Source organism: Hemicordylus capensis, chromosome 5 (assembly GCF_027244095.1).
Source record: "Hemicordylus capensis ecotype Gifberg chromosome 5, rHemCap1.1.pri, whole genome shotgun sequence".
In the NCBI taxonomy this organism is placed as follows: Eukaryota; Metazoa; Chordata; class Lepidosauria; order Squamata; family Cordylidae; genus Hemicordylus; species Hemicordylus capensis.
In genome coordinates, this window is record NC_069661.1 from 205,630,719 (window position 1) to 205,650,708 (window position 19,990).

General features: G+C 42.5%; 1 protein-coding gene across 1 annotated transcript; it reads right to left on the minus strand.

Annotated features, from left to right (window-relative positions):
- Positions 1-1,444: 1,444 nt before the first annotated feature.
- LOC128327438 (Krueppel-like factor 5) lies at positions 1,445-2,648 on the minus strand. Its single transcript, XM_053256236.1, is given in 2 exon segments — positions 1,445-2,393; positions 2,396-2,648. Coding segments are annotated over 2 exon segments (1,080 nt in total). The 3' UTR covers positions 1,445-1,566.
- Between the last annotated feature and the right edge of the window lie 17,342 nt (positions 2,649-19,990).

The following is a 19,990-nucleotide window of genomic DNA, read 5'->3' on the forward strand; positions in this document are numbered from 1 at the left end:
GGGCCGTGCGGCCCTGTTTGGGAGGGAGATCGGCCCACGTTGCAGTGGGCAGCATGGGCCGGAGCGACTCTCCCTGCCTTAAAGGTGTGCTGCCAATGAAGCAGGCCAATCTCTCTCCTAAATGGGGCCACATGGCCCCATTTGGCAGGGAGATCGATTGGCTCTGCTGTGCTGGCAGCGAGACCAGGGAGACCAGGGACTCTGAGGCAGGGAGAGTCACTCTGGCTGCACTGCCAACACAGCACGGGCCAATTTCGGCTCCAAACGGGGCTGCAAGGCCCTGTTTGGGACCAAAATAACGCCCCTCGCATCTGACGTCGGACATGTCTGCGGCCGCGCTTGTGGCCCCTGATTGGTGGTGGCCAGGGTTCTTTGAACCTGTTCGCCCAATGGTGGCTCTGCCCCTGGGTGGGCCACTGTGTGAAATAGGATGCCGGACTAGATGGGCCTTGGGCCTGATCCAGCCGGGCTGTTCTTATGTTCTTATGATCTGAGGCCAATGGGAGTTGCTTCTTTGTATGAAAGAATAATATTAGTGTATAACAGGCTCCATTCTCAGCAATGTGAGAGGCACTTTTCTCAGGTACATGAAAGTAGATTCTCAGGCTGAACAATATCAGTTGCTTCAGAAGAACATCAGCAACCTTAGACAAGCTGCATGCACTTGCAGACTGTTTTGACTCAAACTGGGGTTCTCTCCAGAGAGTGACAGGAAGGTGTGCCCTGTTCTCAGAATATGAGCCACTCCCTCTAGTCTACTGATATTCTTGTCTCCTGCAGAGAACAAATAATGGTGCATCTTTGCAAAAATATGACCTTAACAATGCTGCCTTTGTTACCAAAGCCTGATTCTGAATAAGTAGCATTTGTTTAAGCTCTGTGTGTTTTTGGCATATAAAATTGAGGGCTTGGCTTGAGCAGCTAGGTTTGGCACAAAAGACTGCCAAAAGTCTATGGGGAGTTTTAGTTTGGGCCCAGCTCTGGTTTTTTGCACTCCGTGTGCCTTATACTTCAGAACTACTTCGTGATGGGTCTGTGGATGACTTAGTAATTTTAAAATCTCTTTTTAAAATGATAATTTGAGCACATTTTTCTTTCTTTTTCATACCTTGCCAAATTTGTCACTCAGTCTCAATGCCAGATCATAACTGGTGTGAACTGGGAAATGACTTACACATGAGCAAGGACCTGCTTCTACTCTCCCTCCCCACAGCAGAGATGGCACACTGACATTTTTACCAATTTTCTTTCTCTCTCTTTAGTCATATAAACATTCACACAACTGTGACATATTTAAGTTGTCATTTGATTGGCCTAATCCAGTGCATTTTAAAAGGATATTGATTATGGTTGAATGTGAATGCTCATTCAAATTCACATCCTTGAAAGGATGTGATAAATATACAAAAATATACATTTCCAGTTCCTTTTACTAGTTTTTTCCTGTTTTAAAATGAAGAGTCCATATACAGTGAAATCCTTAGCTAGTTCTAATTGAATGTATATACTTGAGTTGAGTCACTAGGGAGTTGCATAGATACCAACAGCCTCATGAACAAGTCCAGCCTAGTTCTGATGTCTCTTCATGTGCAGAGCCAAGTGGTCAGACCGAGAGAAGCTGCGACTGCACACGGCACACTGGAAAGGTTTGGCCCCAGTGTGCTTTCTATAGTGGCGGGTCAACTCATCGGAGCGAGCAAATCTCCAGTCACATCCATCCCATGTGCATTTGTATGGCTTCTCTCCAGTATGAGTTCGCAGGTGCGCTTTTAAGTGGGAAGATTTCGTATACACTTTAGTGCAACCAGGATAATCACAGTAGTGAATACGTCTCTTCTCCAAATCTGGGTTATTCCTTCTGTTGTATCTGACTGTAGAGATAGCTGGTGAATTCATTGGGAGGTTTGTGGGCAGACTGGGATTGTGAATTGCCAACTTGGAGGCAATAGTAGCAGCATAAGATGGAGGAGGGGTTAAGTTCTGTAGCATTTCTGCTTGTCTGTCTGGACTGCCAGGCTCTGAGCTTGGAGGAGAAGGAGGGAAATAAGTGGCTTGTTGCTGAAGAAACTGATTTGGCATTGGGTATGTGCACTGGGGGATCCCTTGGAACTGTTTCATTGTATTCTGTGACATAGCAGAGGACAACTTGTTAAGGCCTGCCATGGCAGAGGACATAGAAACATTATTAAGGGAGTCCATCACCGCAGTTTGCGTAGTAGGATTTGGCATGTCTATATCCGGCAAGCTCAGAAGCTGATATAGCTGGCCCTGCTGGGACGCCGAGACAGAGAGGTGAATATCTGGAGTGGGAAGCTCCTGTTTGATGAAGAGGTTGTTCACACTGGGAGCCTGGTGGGGGCTGAAGATGCTCGTAAACTCAGGAAGCGCCTGGTAGGGTTAAAAACTGGAAGAGCAGTTTCACTCTGGTGGCTGAAGGCAGTAATGGGCTCTGTCTTAATATGGGCCACCGTCGGCCTCTGAGGTTTGACAAGGCCAGTTCTCAGATGTGTACAGACACTCATGTTGATACTGTAAGGCAACCCTTCACTACTGTCAGTGAAGAACTGATCGACCACTGAGGCACTGTCTCGTCGATACTTTTTATGATCTGGGATGGAATGCACAACTTCATGCACTTTTGGATACATATCCTGTTTCCATTTGTGGCTCTTGATCCAGCAAGTGATCCGCACACAGAAGCCTGTTTACATGCATGTATCTCTTTAACTGGCTTGGCCCACATGTCTTTAAACAATGGAATGGACTTTCTTATAGTTTTAGATGTATTATTTAACCTTCTGATCTGCGTAAACACTCAAGATTATAATTTAATATAAAACTGCAAATAATAAAAGCCATATGTAAGTATTTAAGTTGTACCAAAACTGTTTATTTTATTAGGATATTTATTTGTAACCTCTGTATAGCATCTCTCCATTCAGTTATACATTGCTTGCTATATGATTTAGGATTTACTGGGAAACAGGTGAGAATTCTGTGTGCTCTTCTATTTTTGGGAGGAGGAAGTCTGTTTAGTAGTAAATGGTATGGTTTTCTGACTGAAAGTGTCCCATTCCAGTCCATTTTAATTCACTGATGCCCAAGTTGTCAATCTGTAGTCGATTAATTTCATCTTTCACTGCGTCGAGCTTTCTCATATTCATGTTTCTTACGTTCCACATTCCCATTGTAATTCTGTCTTTGCAGCTTCGGATTTTCTTTTCCCACACAGCAACATCAGTTGCTAGACGTCCAAAAGGCTTTAGTCTAACCATGTCATAAACACCATCAGTACTTTGAGAGATCCTCAGCTCTTCCTCAGTAGCATGTTGAGTACCATCCGACCTGAGGGGCCCATCATCTGGCACTACATCGATAATCATTTAATTTTGTCTATTCATGTGGTTTTCTTGGTAAAATACAGGCGTGGTTTACCATTGCCTCCTCCCGCGCAGCATGAAATGATGCCTTTGTCGTTGTCACTGAAGTGATTGTCTGCCTCCAGCACCTTTCTATATCGCTGTTGCCCAATATAGGCGCCTGCTTGCTTTAGCTGGGCAGCTGAGATGACCTTCATGCTTTGGGTGACCCTACTGGGAGTATACTACTTACCTTCCAGCATACTTCGCTCATCCCTCCCAGGAACAACCCCCGCCCAACCATGAGGCAGCATTGCGGGACTACTCAGGACACAAAAACCAAAGAAGGAACGGTGTTGCTTTCATAGTCAGGAAGGATATAGCAATGACAGTACTTAGGTACAATGCAGTCAGTGACTGACTAATATCAATTAGACGTCATGCACAACCCTTTAACATAGTCCTTTAACATGACATTCTTCAAACAACCAAAGCGACATCTATACACATGGACATCACTAGATGTAGTACATAGAAAGCAAATTGATTACATTATTGGTGCAAGGAGGTGGAAGAGCTCAGTTATAACAGCAAAGACATGTCTGGGGGCCAACAGTGGAACAGATCACAAACTGCTCATGTGCAAGTTCCAAGTCAAGCTAAAGTGGAAAAACAAAGCTATCCAGCTTCCATGATATGATCTTGAGAATCTTCCCACCATTTTCAAGGAGAACATCAGGAACTGCTTTGAGTTCTGAACCTGATTGATAGGGAACCAGAGGAACTGTGGGATGAAATCAAAGATGTTGTTAACGACAAATATGAAAAGAGACTGCCAAAGACCAAGAAACAGAAGAAAGCAAAATGGATGTCAGATCAGATGGTGGGAATTGCCAAGAAGAGGAGAGAAGCCAAAGTCAAGAAAGATAGACCTCACAAAGGAACTTAATAGGGAATTTCAGAAAGCTGTTAGAAGAGACAAGGAGCAGTACTACAATGACATCTGTAAAGACCTTGAGGATGGAAATAGACACAGAAAAGCAAGACAAGTTTTCCAAAAGATCTCTGAACTCAGAGGGAGGTTCCAACCTTGAATTGGTATGTTAAGGGATGCCAAAGGACAGATAGTAACTGATTCTGAGAAGACCAAACAGAGATGGAAGGAGTATACTGAAAATCTGTACAGCAGGGACGTCAACATGCAAGATATTCCCTACTTATAAGAACCTCTAGTACGGGAAGTTGAAGTTAGATCAGCACTCCTGTCATTACCAAGTCAGAAGGCTACAGGAATTGATGGAATAGCTACAGAAATATTTCAGGCAACAGAAGAAGACTCAGTCAAGGCTCTAACCAAACTATGCCAGCAAATTTGGAGAACGACACAGTGGCCAACAGATTGGAAGAGGTCAGTCTACGTACCCATACCAAAGAAAGGAAACTTAACAGATTGTGCAAAACATCGCAAAATATCCTTAATTTCACATGCTAGCAAAATAATGCTCAGAAGGATCATCCAACAGATTAGATTAGAGCCCTATGTGGAAAGGGAAATGCTGGATGTTCAAGCTGGTTTCAGAAAAGGCCGAGGAACAAGAGACATCATTGCTGATGCATGCTGGATAATTGAGAAAGCCAAAGGATACCAGAAAGAAATCTATGTGCTTTATTGACTACAGATAAGCCTTCGAGTGCATCAACCATATCAAGTTGTGGAATATCCTTAGGAAAATGGGCGTCCCAGAACATCTCATTGTTCTCATGAGAAACCTATACACAGGACAGGAAGCCACAGTCCAGACAGAACATGGATCGGCAAAGGAGTAAGACAAGGCTGTATGCTTTCTCCTTCGTTATTCAATGTATATGCTAAACATATACTGAGAGAAGCTGGACTGGAAGAAGATGAGTGTGGTTTTAAAGTTGGAGGAAGAAACGTCAATAACCTGAGCTATGCTGATAACACCACTCTGATAGCTGTGAATGCAGATGATCTGCAAGCTCTAGTAATGAAAGTCAAGGAGCACAGTGAAAAAATGAGACTACAACTATATGTGAAGAAGACTAAACTAATGACAATGGGTTCAGCAACCAGCCTCAGAACTGACAATGAAGACACTGAAGTGGTGGATAGCTTCTGCCTTTTAGGATCAACCGTCAACAGTAAAGGATCCAGCAGTCAAGAAATGTGCCACAGACTAGCACTTGGTATGGTTGCAATGAAGGCCTTGGAAAGGATATTTAGATGCCGTGACGTGTCTACACCTGCAAAGATTAGAATAGTTTTGACAGTGATTTTTCCCATGACACTCTATGGATGCGAAAGCTAGAAGAAGAAGCAAGATAGAAAAAACATTGATGCTTTTGAACTTTGGTGCTGGAGAAGACTTTTGAGAATACCATGGACAGCCAGGAAAACAAACAAATGGATCATAGAACAAATCATTTCAGAATTTTCACTCGAGGCACAAATGACCAGGCTCAAACTATATACTTTGGACACATTATGCAAAGACCCAGCTCCCTTGAGAAGTCCATAATGCTGGGAAAAGTTGAAGGAAAGAGAAGAAGAGGACAACCAGCAGCAAGGTGGATGTACTCGATTACAACAGCAATGAATGTACCACTGAGAGACCTTAAAGGCCAAGTTGAAGACAGATCATCCTATAGAGAATATATCTATGTGGTCACTAAGAGTCAACACCAACTTGACGGCACTCAATCAATCAGTCTGTTTAATCTTCTCTAGAAACATTCACACTTACTCATCTGTTATTGGACTACAACTCCAATCATCCCCGGTCACCAGTAGCCAGGGATCTTCATCTTCAGGAGGACCACAGTATGAAACCCATGTTAGACTTGTTAATCGTTAATGTAAGGATACATACCAGTCAACTTACTTTACTAGATTCAATTTCCCCTCTCATTTTACTGGTACTGAAGTTGTGTATCCTGTGCATGTGTGCTCTCTGCACTCAGAATTATGGGCTTCACTTTTTCTTAAATAAGAATGAAGTTGCGCAGTGATGCCTATATGCTCATCCTCCTTCAATAAAACAGATGGCACAGTGTGGAAAGTAAAGGACTTATGCATATTGTTGCACATTAAATATGAACTGGATCTATAGACATCTGCAGACCTGACCTATGTCTGTTTTATGATTTGTTGGTTTTGTCAGTTCTTCTGTTAGTTGATCCCTGTTGTTTTGTGGCTAATCTGTGCTTCCTCGCCCCCTGAAAAATACTGAGCGGTAATATTTTCTGACTAATGAACATTTTAAAATGGCTAGCTTTTGCTTTTTTCAATTGAATGCTGTTTTCTTAGATACAAGTTTATTTTTTTCCTTGCTTTGTTTCTTATAGAGGGCTAGTTCCTGGTTTTTGCATCCCTGTTAAATTTTATTTATTTATTTATTAACAAATTTGTATACCACCCAAAACGCGAGTCTCTGGGCAGTTTACAACAAAACCACCTGTTTGGGGTCTGTAGTTTTAGGCTGGGGAGGCTGTTGTCTGTCACCATGGACAGATCTTCCATCCCGTCATTGTTGTAAATAAGTTATCATTTGAGATCGGGCACAATAAACAAATGAAGAAAACGTATATCTTATTTATGTATGTATAATACAAGTGCCCATTTGCTAGACAATTCAAATGCTGAATATCCTTCTTAACAGAATTCATGATCCTTTGAAATGTTGCTTTATGACTCCACCTTGTTAGAATTCAAAGACTTCTCAGAAAATTTTAGTTGTAGAAATAATTCATTACAGTTTTTTCTTTTAATTTGAAGTGAAACCACTTATTTACTACTGTGCAGCTACAAATAACTTTTCATTAATAGATGTTCCTGTCACTAAAACAAGCGACTACTTGCAAGTGTATGTGAAATGTAAATAACCTCAAGGCATCATACTTGAAGGAGAAATTCCAGTCACTTGGCATAATATAGTAACATTGTAAACATACATTTAAAATATCTGTTGCACCGTGTATGGGGTGTCTACTCATCTAGTTTCATAAAATTATCAAGAAAAAAGGCAGAACAGAATAATTTAATTTTTATCTTATTTAAATATATACTGTTTTATTAAACTATGTTAGAATTTTTTTTTTAATCAAAGACAAATATGTTGACACAACAAATATTCTGTATCATACATGACTGATATTTTCTTAAATGATATAATTTCTAATTCTAAGGGACCAATTAAGTGATAGCACAGATCTATGTTTAGGTCTCCTTTGTCTTTAAATCTGGAGAAATATTCCACCCATTCCTTCCACCCAACCTTCCCTTAAGTTGTTTGCTCATCTGGCTGGGAATCCATTTTATGCGAGCCAGAAACCGTGGTTTACCTCTGACTTACAAACCAAGATGTTAAATCAAAGTTTGAAGCTGGTTTAACAACTTGTAAGGCAGAGTTAAACCATGGTTCCTGGCTCCACAGAAGCACTGGAGTCATGCTTTAAAGAAACCAGGATTACCCTTTTCAGACATTATATTGTATGTGCGCTCTGGTGTCTGTATACGTGTACATGTTTGTGTGTGAATGACTGTACTTGAATTCAATTTAGAACTGAACCTAAGTATGGACCTTCTTAGACAAGTACAGATGGGAAGAGTATTGCTGTACATGCATTCAACATAACCTGAGAATAACTGTACATGCTACAGCTCTGTATGTGTGTTCACTGTACAGAGCGTGTACATGTGTTGAACATAAAGAAATAACCTTTTATGCAGGTTGTTTGAACCCACCCTGTGTGTAGGAATTTTTCCCCCTGATGTAGCATTCCATTGAGAGGGCCCCTTCCTGCAGTGTGAAGTGGTACAGCCAAAACACAGCCTCTGGGCCAGTTCAAATCACAGTTAGTTAGGAACAAGAATGCAGTCCAAACCCATGCATTCCCTCCTCTCCTGACCTCCTCAGTTCTGCCGCAGAGTCTTGATACCAACATCAGCCCCATTCACACATTATAGAGGGTAAAGGTAGCTAGGGGAGAGAGGGCCTGTCTTTGTCCTTCTCCCCGGCAGCCCCTTGGAGTGAGGGAGATAATGAAGAAAATAGGGAGGGGTGGAGCTGGGGAGCCCCGGGTTCTTTGAACTCATCTGCTCAATTATAGCTACACTCCTGGGAGGGGGCCCTGCATTGCCCACCCAACAGTTCTGGGTTCGGGCCACATGGCAACAGACAGAAGCACCAGCTCTTGCCAGGAGTGCACACCTGCCAAAAACTTCTGGTTCCCTCCCACTTGCTTTCTACAGTTCATCTGAACCACCTATAGAAAAGTCACATCTCAAGGTAAAACACCCCTGACATCTAGTTCTTCTGTATTAGGGAGGTCTTCTATGTGATGGAACATTCCATCATGTGAGGCTCACCTGAAGTCTGAAATGGTACAGCCCAGACACAACTGTACCATCTCACTGAATACTAAACCAAAAAGCGTTCATATGTGTCAGCTGATCTATATTAAATTGAATTTACATATTATAACCCATTTGAGGTTTGCCCCATTTTCAAAATAAGTAGCATACCTTTCAAAGTTCCAGATCTGGGGTGCAAAGCATTTTAGCAAGAACAAGCAATGAGGAAAAGGGCTAGGAAAGCTTTGATTTTTATTGCCTGTAGTTCTTTGATCTTGCATCATACAAAGCTTTGGCTGTAAATCTTCTGCGGAGCTGAGGAGAGATGGGAAAAAAGGAAAGTGTTTTATAGTCGCTTCCCTCACAAATACAAAATAATCTTATATAGATTTAACTAAGCGTTTGTTCAGAAACAACTCCATTTTCTCCTTCTCCTTACCCTCCCTTTTCATTTTATGACTCCACCCCACACACAGGATCCCCCGTGGGACAAACTTGTTTACAGGATCCCCACTGGGACAAACTTCTAAACAGCAAAACATAAAAGATACTGGATAGAATTCAACAGAAGGCTTCACCTGCTAGTAGAAATCACATTGCTTCTTTCTCAAGCACTGCTTGGAATCAACTTGATTCAGTGCTTATAAGAACTTTCACACCAGAAACCACATATACTATAGAATATTGAGAGTGTGTGTATGTGGTTTTTGTTTTTTTGTTTTTTTTTAAAGAAAATAACACCCAGGAGAATTAATATAATAGATAGATGTATTGGTGAAATGAATGCATGTACAATCATTCACATAAACACATGTAGATAGGTCTGTCCAGGTCTATACACCTGAACCATGTAATGTCTGAATAGGGCTATGTGTTAAAATATTTGTATGAGTTCAGATAGCAGCAGTTTGTTTCTGCTTGTGAATTTATTTGTAACCATCTGGTTGGTCATTGTTGGAAATAAACTACTGATCTAGATCAACCACTGATTTGGTCCAGCAAATATATTATAGTATTATATTTACATCTTTGAAGTTAAACTATTTTTCTACATGTATTTCCTTTTTTTCTAGACAAAGATGATACTTAATTAAATGAGTGGTATTAAAAACTGTGCATTTTATTTGAATTTTGGAAAAGACACTTAGTACTTTGGGTGCATTTTTCTGTCCAAGAAGGCAAAAGTTAAACCCATTTTCAGTCTTTTTGTTTTTTAACTCTTCTGTCCTAGAGATGGGGATGCTTCATTTGCATCCATTTTACTCAGTGAATGTTGTGATAATGTGAATGAAATACATTTGCAATGTGTAAATAGTTGACTCAAAGCACCAGCTCAGTTCGCATGAATAAGCCTTTTAAGCTTCTCTGCCCTTTCTGCCCTGTGGTTGAATAGATAAATAAAGAAAAGGCCTTATTATTTTTGTAGAGCCTTAATTTGGAGATCTTTGCTAAACCAACTAAACTCAGCCTTCACATTTGTATCCTAGCACTTACTGCTGCTTAAGTTGCTTGGCACAAACTCTATAAATAACTGGTTGAAAGAGGACTATTTTGTGGGTGTGTTAAAACTAGACGCTCTGTTATGTCCCAACAACAGCGGGGTCTTTCCCAGACATACAACATGAAGTCCTGCAGCTGACATGATGAAGCCTCCTGATTGGTATAATTAGATGGATGAAGCTTTTATCCTTTGACTTTTTCCCTTCAGTGACGTAAATTCCAGAGAAAGAGAGGATAATCTGTGAAGCATTCCCACAGGGGTAAAAAGATTTTTCAGAATCTACCATTTTAATATTCTGTCTAGATAAGCTGTACTAATTATTCAGAACAGGACCCTTTTCTGTACAGTAGAATCTGTTGACAAAAACTCAATAGCACAATTCCATGCATAGAGAAATGAAAGGCAAAGATGTTTTCAGTGCATTGCAATGTGAAGTTCTTGTAATTAACCCATGCCTCTAGGATGAAATTGTGCGCTTAGCTACAGCAATCATGTAATGTAAGATCTATGTATGACAATCTATAGGCAGTCTCATGTGTTGGGAACAGAGCTTAGCCAATATTTCATTTCAAAATATACTGTATTTTATTGTATACAGTATATTAACAACATGCACATAGTTTGAACATACTAACATTATTGAAACTGAATTATCTTCTGGCATAAAGAGGTGAAATGTCATTGTAGTGTCCTTATAGGGCTCAGGAGCTACCTGGAAGCTGAAGATAAAATGCTTACGTGATTTTTATATATATATGTATATATATATATATATATATATATATATATATATATATATATATAATTTTAGTGTTTGTAGTAGGCTGTTTGGTATGGACATCGACTTGTTAATGTTGACAGAAAGCTGATTCATGGGGCTTTCGCAGATGGCAGGCTTAATTGCGGGATTATGCGACTAATCATTAGTTGCATAGAAGCCATATAGAAGCTGCAGGCTGAAGCTGAAATAATAACAACTAGCTAACCTCGCACAGAGCATCTGTGCGACAGTACACTCCTCTCACCTTCAGGCCCTCCCGCCCTCCCACCTTCTGCCCCAGTCTCCTGTTCCCCACCTCCCCCAGTCTCCCCTGCCCTCACCCACCCCACCTCCTGCCCCAGTCTCCTCTGCCCTCCCTGCCCCACCTCCTGCCCTCCCCCATGCCACCTCCTGCCCCAGTCTCTCCTGCCTCAGTCTCTCTTGCCCTCCCCCAGCTCCTGCCATTGTCGCTCCTGCCCTCCCCCAACCTCCTGCTGACCCCACACAGAGCCTCTCACCTCACTAGGCAGTGGGGTGCCATTTTCATCTGGTGCTTGTCAGCCGTGGGGCAGTCCAGCGGCTCCCTAAGGTGCCTGTCTTCCCTGCTTGCTGTCACTCAGCTGGTGGTCCGTTCACCTCCCTCAGCTGTGACCTCCCTTAACCACGACCCCTGTGGAGTCTCGCCAACCGCCTCCTGGCACGCACTCCTCCCTCCTGCCCTAGCATGTGTTGCCCCCTCTGGGCCTACCATTGGGCATGGCTGCAGTGGGGGTGGAGCTTGCCACATCCCCACACACACCCCTGGTCCATCTACAGGAATTAATAACAACAACAATTTGGAGGGCATTCACATAGGGCTGTTTTGATGTAGTGTCCCCTCTGTTCTTTTTGAATCTTTCCCGTGGACGATTCATACCACTTGCTCCTGGGTCTTTCTTTCGCCAGTGACTTTCTAGAGTAGGTGGACTGCTGTGCCTCTTTTTCCTCGCTACCACGCATGCATGGTGTGAACTCTAAAAACTTTCATTTCAATGAATTAAAAATATTTATTTTTTAAATATATTTTAAAACTTGTTTGGGGGGATCTTACACAAGATCACACAACTGGCAGCCTCCCTCCATCCCATCCCTTCCCTTCTCTCCCCACCCTGCCCACCTTCCTGGCCAGAAAGCAGCTGCAGAGGAGGCGGAGGAACCAAACCAAGCCAGCCAGGCTAGCAGAGGAGCATGGAGGCAGTTGCACAGATCCCTTTTCCTTGCTTTTTTGTTTTATTCCCCCCACCCACCCACCCGGGTGGTTGGTGTTCTTGTAGAAGACCACTGACTCAGCAAAGATGGTGGTTTGGTTGGTGTTCTGCAAGATCACCCAGCAATTCTTTTTAATTCAAAGAAAAAATCCACCATTCGTTCACTATGACCCCTCCATACATCTCAGAAGAAACGTTGAGATACTTTAAAGTATCCAAAAAAGCCGGTGAAGAAAGTGGAACTCTTTAGCACAGGGATAATTGGGGCGAAGCTCCAATGTACAGGGGAAAACCCAAATCATGTATGCAGTGCTCCCTGATACAAACAATGCTGTTTCGGTGTCCCTATGTGTTGTTTGTGCAAAATAAGGTCATACTTTCTGATGACAGACAGATATCAAATTTTGCACATACAATCCTGCTACTTAAATTAGATGAATACACTAACTTTTACCCCAGAATATGCTAGCGGAAAGGTGTAAACATTTTATTGCATTTTTAGAAAAAAATCTGAATATAATCATATTTTAACTGTTCTTGTTCTCAACAGATTTTTAACCCTCAATAGTCAGATCAATAATTCCAAAACAACATAATGCACAAGAAAAGTAGAACATCTTTCTCAGATTCAAATTTACTGTAATTTAAATTTACCATATATGGTAATTATTCAATAAATTGGACAATGTTTGAAGTTGAAATCCTACAAATGTCAAGCTGTTCCTTTACTTCCCTTTTGCAAGCACATTAATAACTAATTCTATTATAAATATTTAATTTATTGAAATTTCCTATAAGTGTAATTTATACAAAATGAGTGACTTTGCCCAGTCAGTGATGGGCTTCATCTACTAGTAGGATATATTTTCCCCAAACAACACACACACACATGACATCAGCAACAGACACTGCAGAGGCACTATGCTGAGCTGAACAGGGACAGTTGCTCTCTTCCTGCTAGAAGGGTTTAGATAATTTTTATTGGAGCACAGGTCTATCAATGGCTATGAGTCTGAGGGCTATAGGCCACCTCCAGCCTCAGAGGCAAGATGCTTCTAAATACCAGTTGCAGGGGAGTAGCAGTAGGAAATTTTTCACACAGGTCTTTTAAAGCCCTTTAGTTCATATCTCCTCTGGAATGGAGGGTGTGCTTTCACATATCAGCCAGATTTACCCTGAAGTCCCTGAGAGCTATCGGGGAGCACTTCACCCCAGGGGCGTAGCCACTATTAGGCAACAGGGTTCAAAGAACCCGGCCTGATGCCCTTAAGGGGCCACACCCCATGGCACCAACACACCCCACGCGTCTGGCATCAGATGCAGCGTGTGTGTGGTTTAGCTCCCGAATGAGGCTGCGTGGCCTCGTTTGGGAGTTAAATGGCCAGTACTGTGCATGCAGTATGGTCAGGAGTGGCTCTCCGTGTCTTACAACCCGTGTCTGATGTCAGATGTAGGGGGCGGGGCGAGGAGGGCCATGGCGGTGGCTGGACACGGGCTGCCGCTGGCCTCCGTCTGCTTCACACACAATTCAGGTTTTCACTGTGCGTTAAATGCAGCCCGATTTATATCCATGGTAGAAAAATTCACGTTTTGTGTCATTTTGGGGGACAACTTCTAGTTCACAGTAACTAAAACTTGTGGTAAAGCCTGCGGTGTGAAGAACTCCCTGGAGAAAGGGCACGCCCTCAACTCTCGCCTGAGGGCTTCCCAGAGGCATCTGTTGGGCCACTGTGTGAAACAGGATGCTGGACTAGATGGACATGGGCCTGATCCAGCAGGGCTGTTCTTATGTTCTTAAAAATAATCGAGGCATCACTTTAAAAAATACCTCTTTAACCAGTTGCAGGGGATTCAGTACCCCCTCCATTCCCACTAAAAAGGACTGTTGCTAATTTTCTGACTGGAATATAGTTGGTGGGAGCAGGGGCACAGCAAGCTTGGAGTGGGCTGGGACAAAATGTGAAGATGGCTTCCTGTCTCACCCACCTTCTTTGGAAAGGTGAGGGGGAAGAAGAACAAAGAGCAAGCTCTTGCCCAGCCAGAGCGGGCGCTCCCCCTGCCTGCTGAAGGGCCCAGGAGCATTTGTTCCTCCCCATGCTCAATTACAGCTATGTTCCTGGATGGGAGGTCAGTGTCTCTGATAGAAATGATCAATGGGGACATGTGTCTTCTGCACAAAGGCAACTTGTGGATCAAACTGTCAGGGGCAGCTGCAGAGGGCAAGAAAAACAGTTGTCCCCACCTGCCATTTCTGTTTCAGAATTCTAACTTATGAGACACAGCCCACCCACCCACTCCAGAAATGCACTTTGCTCCCTCTGTGCACCCCATAATTTTTATTCTGGTGCTGCCACTGCAAACTGCTTGCAGGAATAAATCTAAGAATATTGCATACTTACATTCTGAATTAATGTAGCAGAAGGGCAGTCTTCTGCAAGATTCTACAATGCAAGAAGTGAAATTGGCTTTGCATTCCTCTTACCCTACTTGGAGATGATTTTGCATCATAACATGTAGCATTCGTATGGCTATTTATGCTAATGCTAGGAATATTTACTCTCTGTGATGCTGATGTAACTGTTACATGGATAAAATATAGGCATCCAGTAGATAATCTGAAAATACGTCTACAAAAATCCCCAGATGTAATTATTATCTTTCAAATGAGAACATTTAAAAAGCTGGGTTCAGTTGCTAAGGAAATGTTCTGTCTGCTGAATTATTGCCAACAATTTAGAGGTGTCTGGAAATCTTTCTCCAAATACCATCCAAGTTAATGAATGTTTATGCTGATTTAAAACTGGTTGTGAAGTGGAATTTTGCCATTTTAAAGAGTATTAGTAGAGTATTTAAGAATTTTACCTTTTATAAAATAATCTGTAAAATTGTACCTGTCCTATTGGAACTTACAGCACTTGTAAGTGTAACCAGAATTTTTCAAGATAACCCATACCTCTGCAATTTATAATTGCTTGCAGCACCGTTGTGGCCATGGCAGCATCCTAAACAAGGAATATGAAGATGGTGGCAGTGATTTCCAGTGAGCAGGTGAGATGCTTCTAGTTCTGTCTCTGGCCAGCACTCTTTGTGTCCAGTTCTGTGCCACACAACAGCTGCTGTGTTGCACTTACTGGAATGGTGACTTCGAGACACGCTGGGTCAGCGTGCACCAAGTTAGCAATCTTTGCATCCCATTTAGGGACATAGCAAGGTTGGAGTGGGCCCAGAGACAAGATTTTAAAATGCCACCCCCACCCCCCTCACTGAAGCTCGGCTCATGAAGTAAAGAAATCTTAAATGAGGCTGAATAGTGGTAACAAAAAGCATAGTAAATATAAATAAATAAGTGTGTGTGTGTGTGTGTATAAAATCTCCTATGTGCCACAATAGAACATCATCCTAAATTATTATTTTAAAAGGTTTTTTAAATTGTGGATGATGCAAGTCATTTAATGGTACTAGAGAAAGACATGCTGTTCTGGTAGCTCCACCAGGTTTTAACACTCACATCAATTTCGGAGGATGAATACAACTGAAGGAAGCCCGGGTGGGTGCGTGGCTGGGGGAGTCAGTCATGTGACTTGTCTCTGGGGGCCCCCCAAGGCAGTGGGCCCTCAGACAACTGCCTCCCCTTGCCCTATTATAGTTATGCCCCTGGTCCCATTGTAAACATTTACTTGATTTTGATGAGCCTTGTAAAATCAGGATGTTGGTTTCCAAATAAGATGTATTTGAAGGAAATAAGGAATCTTGCTTAAGACTCTTGCAAGGGTGGGGGGACTGATTCAGAGCATTTATAGTTTGTATTAGATCATTACGTAAAGCCATAGAAAGAGGTAACACTATTATCTCATTAAATCTCACAATTATAGTCTAAGTATGCAGTTTGAAAGGCTTCCAATTAAAATTACACTAAATCCCTTCTGACCTCATTCTTTTCATTCCAATGAAACTGGAATGTTTCAAAAGCACTTACAGACCCTTTAGATGTGCTTCACCTTCCCACCTTCACATTGCCTTTTAATGTTTTGCAGAGTTGTAATGGGCATCTCCACATACTTGTTGAACATAACATTCTGTAAAATCCTCGGGTTGTATTAGGCAGCTGGTCTGGTTTTTGTTTTTAGAAATATCAGCTGTTTAAAGTAGGTATCATAGAATTTAAGAGCTGCAAAGGACCTTGAAGGTCTTCCTGACCACTCCCTTGCAGAAGTATCTGTTAGAGGTTGTTGATTTTTACCCACAATAGGTAAAACAGCAGAGCACTAAGGAATGAGCACACACTCCAGTTACAGAGTAGGTAGCAGAGGATGGTTTGGATATTGCAGCTGTTTAGAGAAAACACATGGAGATCCTTGTATGACTAAACACTAAATATTGATTGGTTAAATACACTTAGATAGGAAAGACCTATCTCTAATCTAAAGGACTACATAGTGGATAGGTAAGGAGAGAGAGATGTTTCCATATGCTCTCTAGGAGGAAAGGAAGGATTGTGACGCAGCACAGGAAGTGCTGCAGAGTCAGTTCAGGGCTCATAGAGTAGGGACAGATAGGGATACCCTGACTCACTGTCTCTACTCCCAATGCCCCTAGTGGTCGTTAGGACAGTTGGTGCAAAAGGTCGATGCACTGGAAGTTCATCTCCAACAGTATCATGAACCAAATGGCTGAATTTGTATTATTTATATTGCTTTAATAACTATGGGAAATGCCAACTTAAACTCAGCGGTCAACATCCTGATTGGTGTGCACCAGAAAGAAGTGTCCCTGTTGCGAAGAACTTTTTGAGCTCCTGCTGGGCAGCATCTATTGTGCCAGGGGGAGGTTTTCACCAATCTCTTCTTCCTCTGGAAGTGCTCTGCACCACCCAAAAATATGCCCTTGAAAATTGCACAGTTCTCTCCTTCCAGGGAGAAGGAGATTGGGGGGGAAAATCACTGCTCCTTACCTGATACACACTGTGGAGCATAGGAAGCTCTCTACAGCAGGAACACTTCCTGGCACACAAGATGTTTAGTCAGGATGTCATCCAATTACCATGAATTACCATGTTACTACCCTGTTTCCCCGAAAGTAAGACCTACCCCGAAAGTAAGACCTAGCAGTAATTTCTGATGTACCGCTAATTGCCCTAGTGCATTTTGGGGGGCTAAAATTAATATAAGACACTGTCTTATTTTCGGGGAAACACGGTACTAAGGAATTCCGAAGGACCTTACCTTTTTAGCAGCTTATAGAATCAGATGATACAAAGACCATGGGGCTATTCTGATGATCAGCAAAAATTGAGCTAGCCTCTGCTAGCCCAAATTTTGCCGATCGTCAGAACCACCGGGCTTGGCTGCGAGCCCGGTGGTTCTGGAGTGGGTAACCCGCTCAAGAACCCCTTCCCCCAAACCTGGTTTTTAGAATTGTTCGTAGCCACAGCACGGCTTCGAGCCACACCTACTCATGAGTAGAGCCCCAGAGGGGAGGCAAAAAGCCGCCTCCCAGCTCCGGGGGTCTCCCCAGTATGCCCTGCATGCTCGCGCAGGGCATAATAGGGCTTATGGGGTCCGCGCGGCCCCTGAGCTCCTCAGCCCCAATCGTGTGGGTGGCTGATCTGGCCACCCAGGGCTCTCTCCCTGCTTGTGAGTGGGGAGAGCGGGCTTAGCCCGCTCTTCCCACTCACCGCCCCAAACTGGGTCTCACGGATCATGAGACTTGGTCCCATAAGAGTCCAGAAACATAATGAATGTGGGCTTCTTTTAAGGTAGCTCTATATTTTTGGAATCTCAGGATTCTAACAGAGCTCCATAGCCTTGAGAGATAGAAACCTTTATAAAGTTTCTATCCCTGTCTCAAAGCTGAGATTATCTAGATTCCACAAAGAACGTGCAGACAACAAAAGGACAACAACACTGGTATATCAGGTAAGGCCATGTTACAGTATTGTTTATTGGTTATGGTCAGTGTGAAGTCACTGAAACCCTTGCAGGGCTGCTCAACTTTGGCCCTCCTGCAGATGCTGGGCTCCAGCTCCCATAATCCCTCGTATTGGCCATTGTGACTGAGGATTATGGGAGTTGTAGCCCAAAAACAGCTGGGGGGGGCCTAAATTGAGTCGGCCAGGATCAATTTTTATTGGAATAGAGCATACTGGAGACTACAGCCCCTTAGGGATGGGGCCATAGTTCAGTGGCCTCATCAGCTTTACATGTAGAAGGTCCCAGGTTCAATCTCGGGTATTTCTAGGTAGGGCTGAGAAAGACTCCTGCCTGAAACCTTGGAGAGCCACTGCTATCCAGAGTGGATTATTGTCATTATTATTGCTACACAGTCAGACAGATGTTATTGACTGGTTTGTTTTATCCAGACATCAAGTCCTTCCCAAGGACCTGGGATGGCTGAATTTTATTGTCAGTGTTGCTGCTGTTACTGTTATAGATATTGTCGCAGAATATAGGTTGTTCCCAGTAAAGTTGCTTTTTGTAATTGGCTGATGGTGATTTCTGTGGTCCCTATGGTGCTGAGGTGCTCTTCAAGGTCTTTTGGATCTGCACCCAGGGCGCCATTTACCACTGGGATTATTTTGGTCTTCTGCCACAGACTTTCAATTTCAATTTGTAGATCTTTGTATTTTGTGATTTTTTCTATTTCTTTTTCTTCTATTCTGTTATCCCCTGGTATTGCTATGTCGATTATTTTAACTTGTTTTTCTTTCTTCTCGACTACAGTGATATCTGGTGTATTGTGTGGCAGATGTTTGTTTGTTTGTAGTCGGAAGTCCCATAATATTTTTACATCTTCATTTTCTTCAACTTTTTCAATTTTATGGTCCCATCAATTTTTGGCTACAGATTGCTTGTATTTTTTGCAGATGTTCCAGTGTATCATCCCTGGTGGCGCAGTGGTAAAAACTGCGCCAGTGTATCATCCCTGGTGGCGCAGAGCCCCTGGTGGCGCAGTGGTAAAAACTGCCGCCCTGTAACCAGAAGGTTACAAGTTCGATCCTGACCAGGGGCTCAAGGTTGACTCAGCCTTCCATCCTTCCGAGGTCGGTAAAATGAGTACCCAGAATGTTGGGGGCAATATGCTAAATCATTGTAAACCGCTTAGAGAGCTTCCAGCTATAGAGCGGTATATAAATGTAAGTGCTATCCCTGCTACCTTGTCATGCCTTTGTAGTCAGTCTGTGTGATCTTTTATTATTATTATTATTATTATTATTATTATTATTATTATTATTATTAATCTGCATTGGTGCCATACTGTCATCTGGGATACTGGTTTTAGTCTTAATGACTTGAGTCCTAAATGCATTGAGGATCTCCTTTTCTCACAAGCATTTAAGAGTAGTCTCTTGTAAAAAAAAATAATGATGATAATAATAATAATTATTAATTCACCTTTGTGACTTTGTAATTATCTGCTTATTGTAGAGCAAGAGTTGAGGAATACAAAGATAAATCACAGAGGTATGCCATGCCAGTTCCCAAAGCAGTATCTGCTTGGAAACTTTGGTTGGGTCGGGACATAGTGCCTCCTCCTTCCTTGCTGGGGTGTGTTCCTGAGAGTGAATTACACCCAGCATCTGCACTGGTGCCATACTGTCATCTGGGATACTGGTTTTAGCCTTAATGACTTGAGTCCTAAATGCATTGAGGATTTCCTTTTCTCACAAGCATTTAAGAGTAGTCTCTTGTAAAAAAAAAGAAAGAAAGAAAGAAAGAAAGAAAAGATTGTGCTGTTGAGTCAGTGTTGACT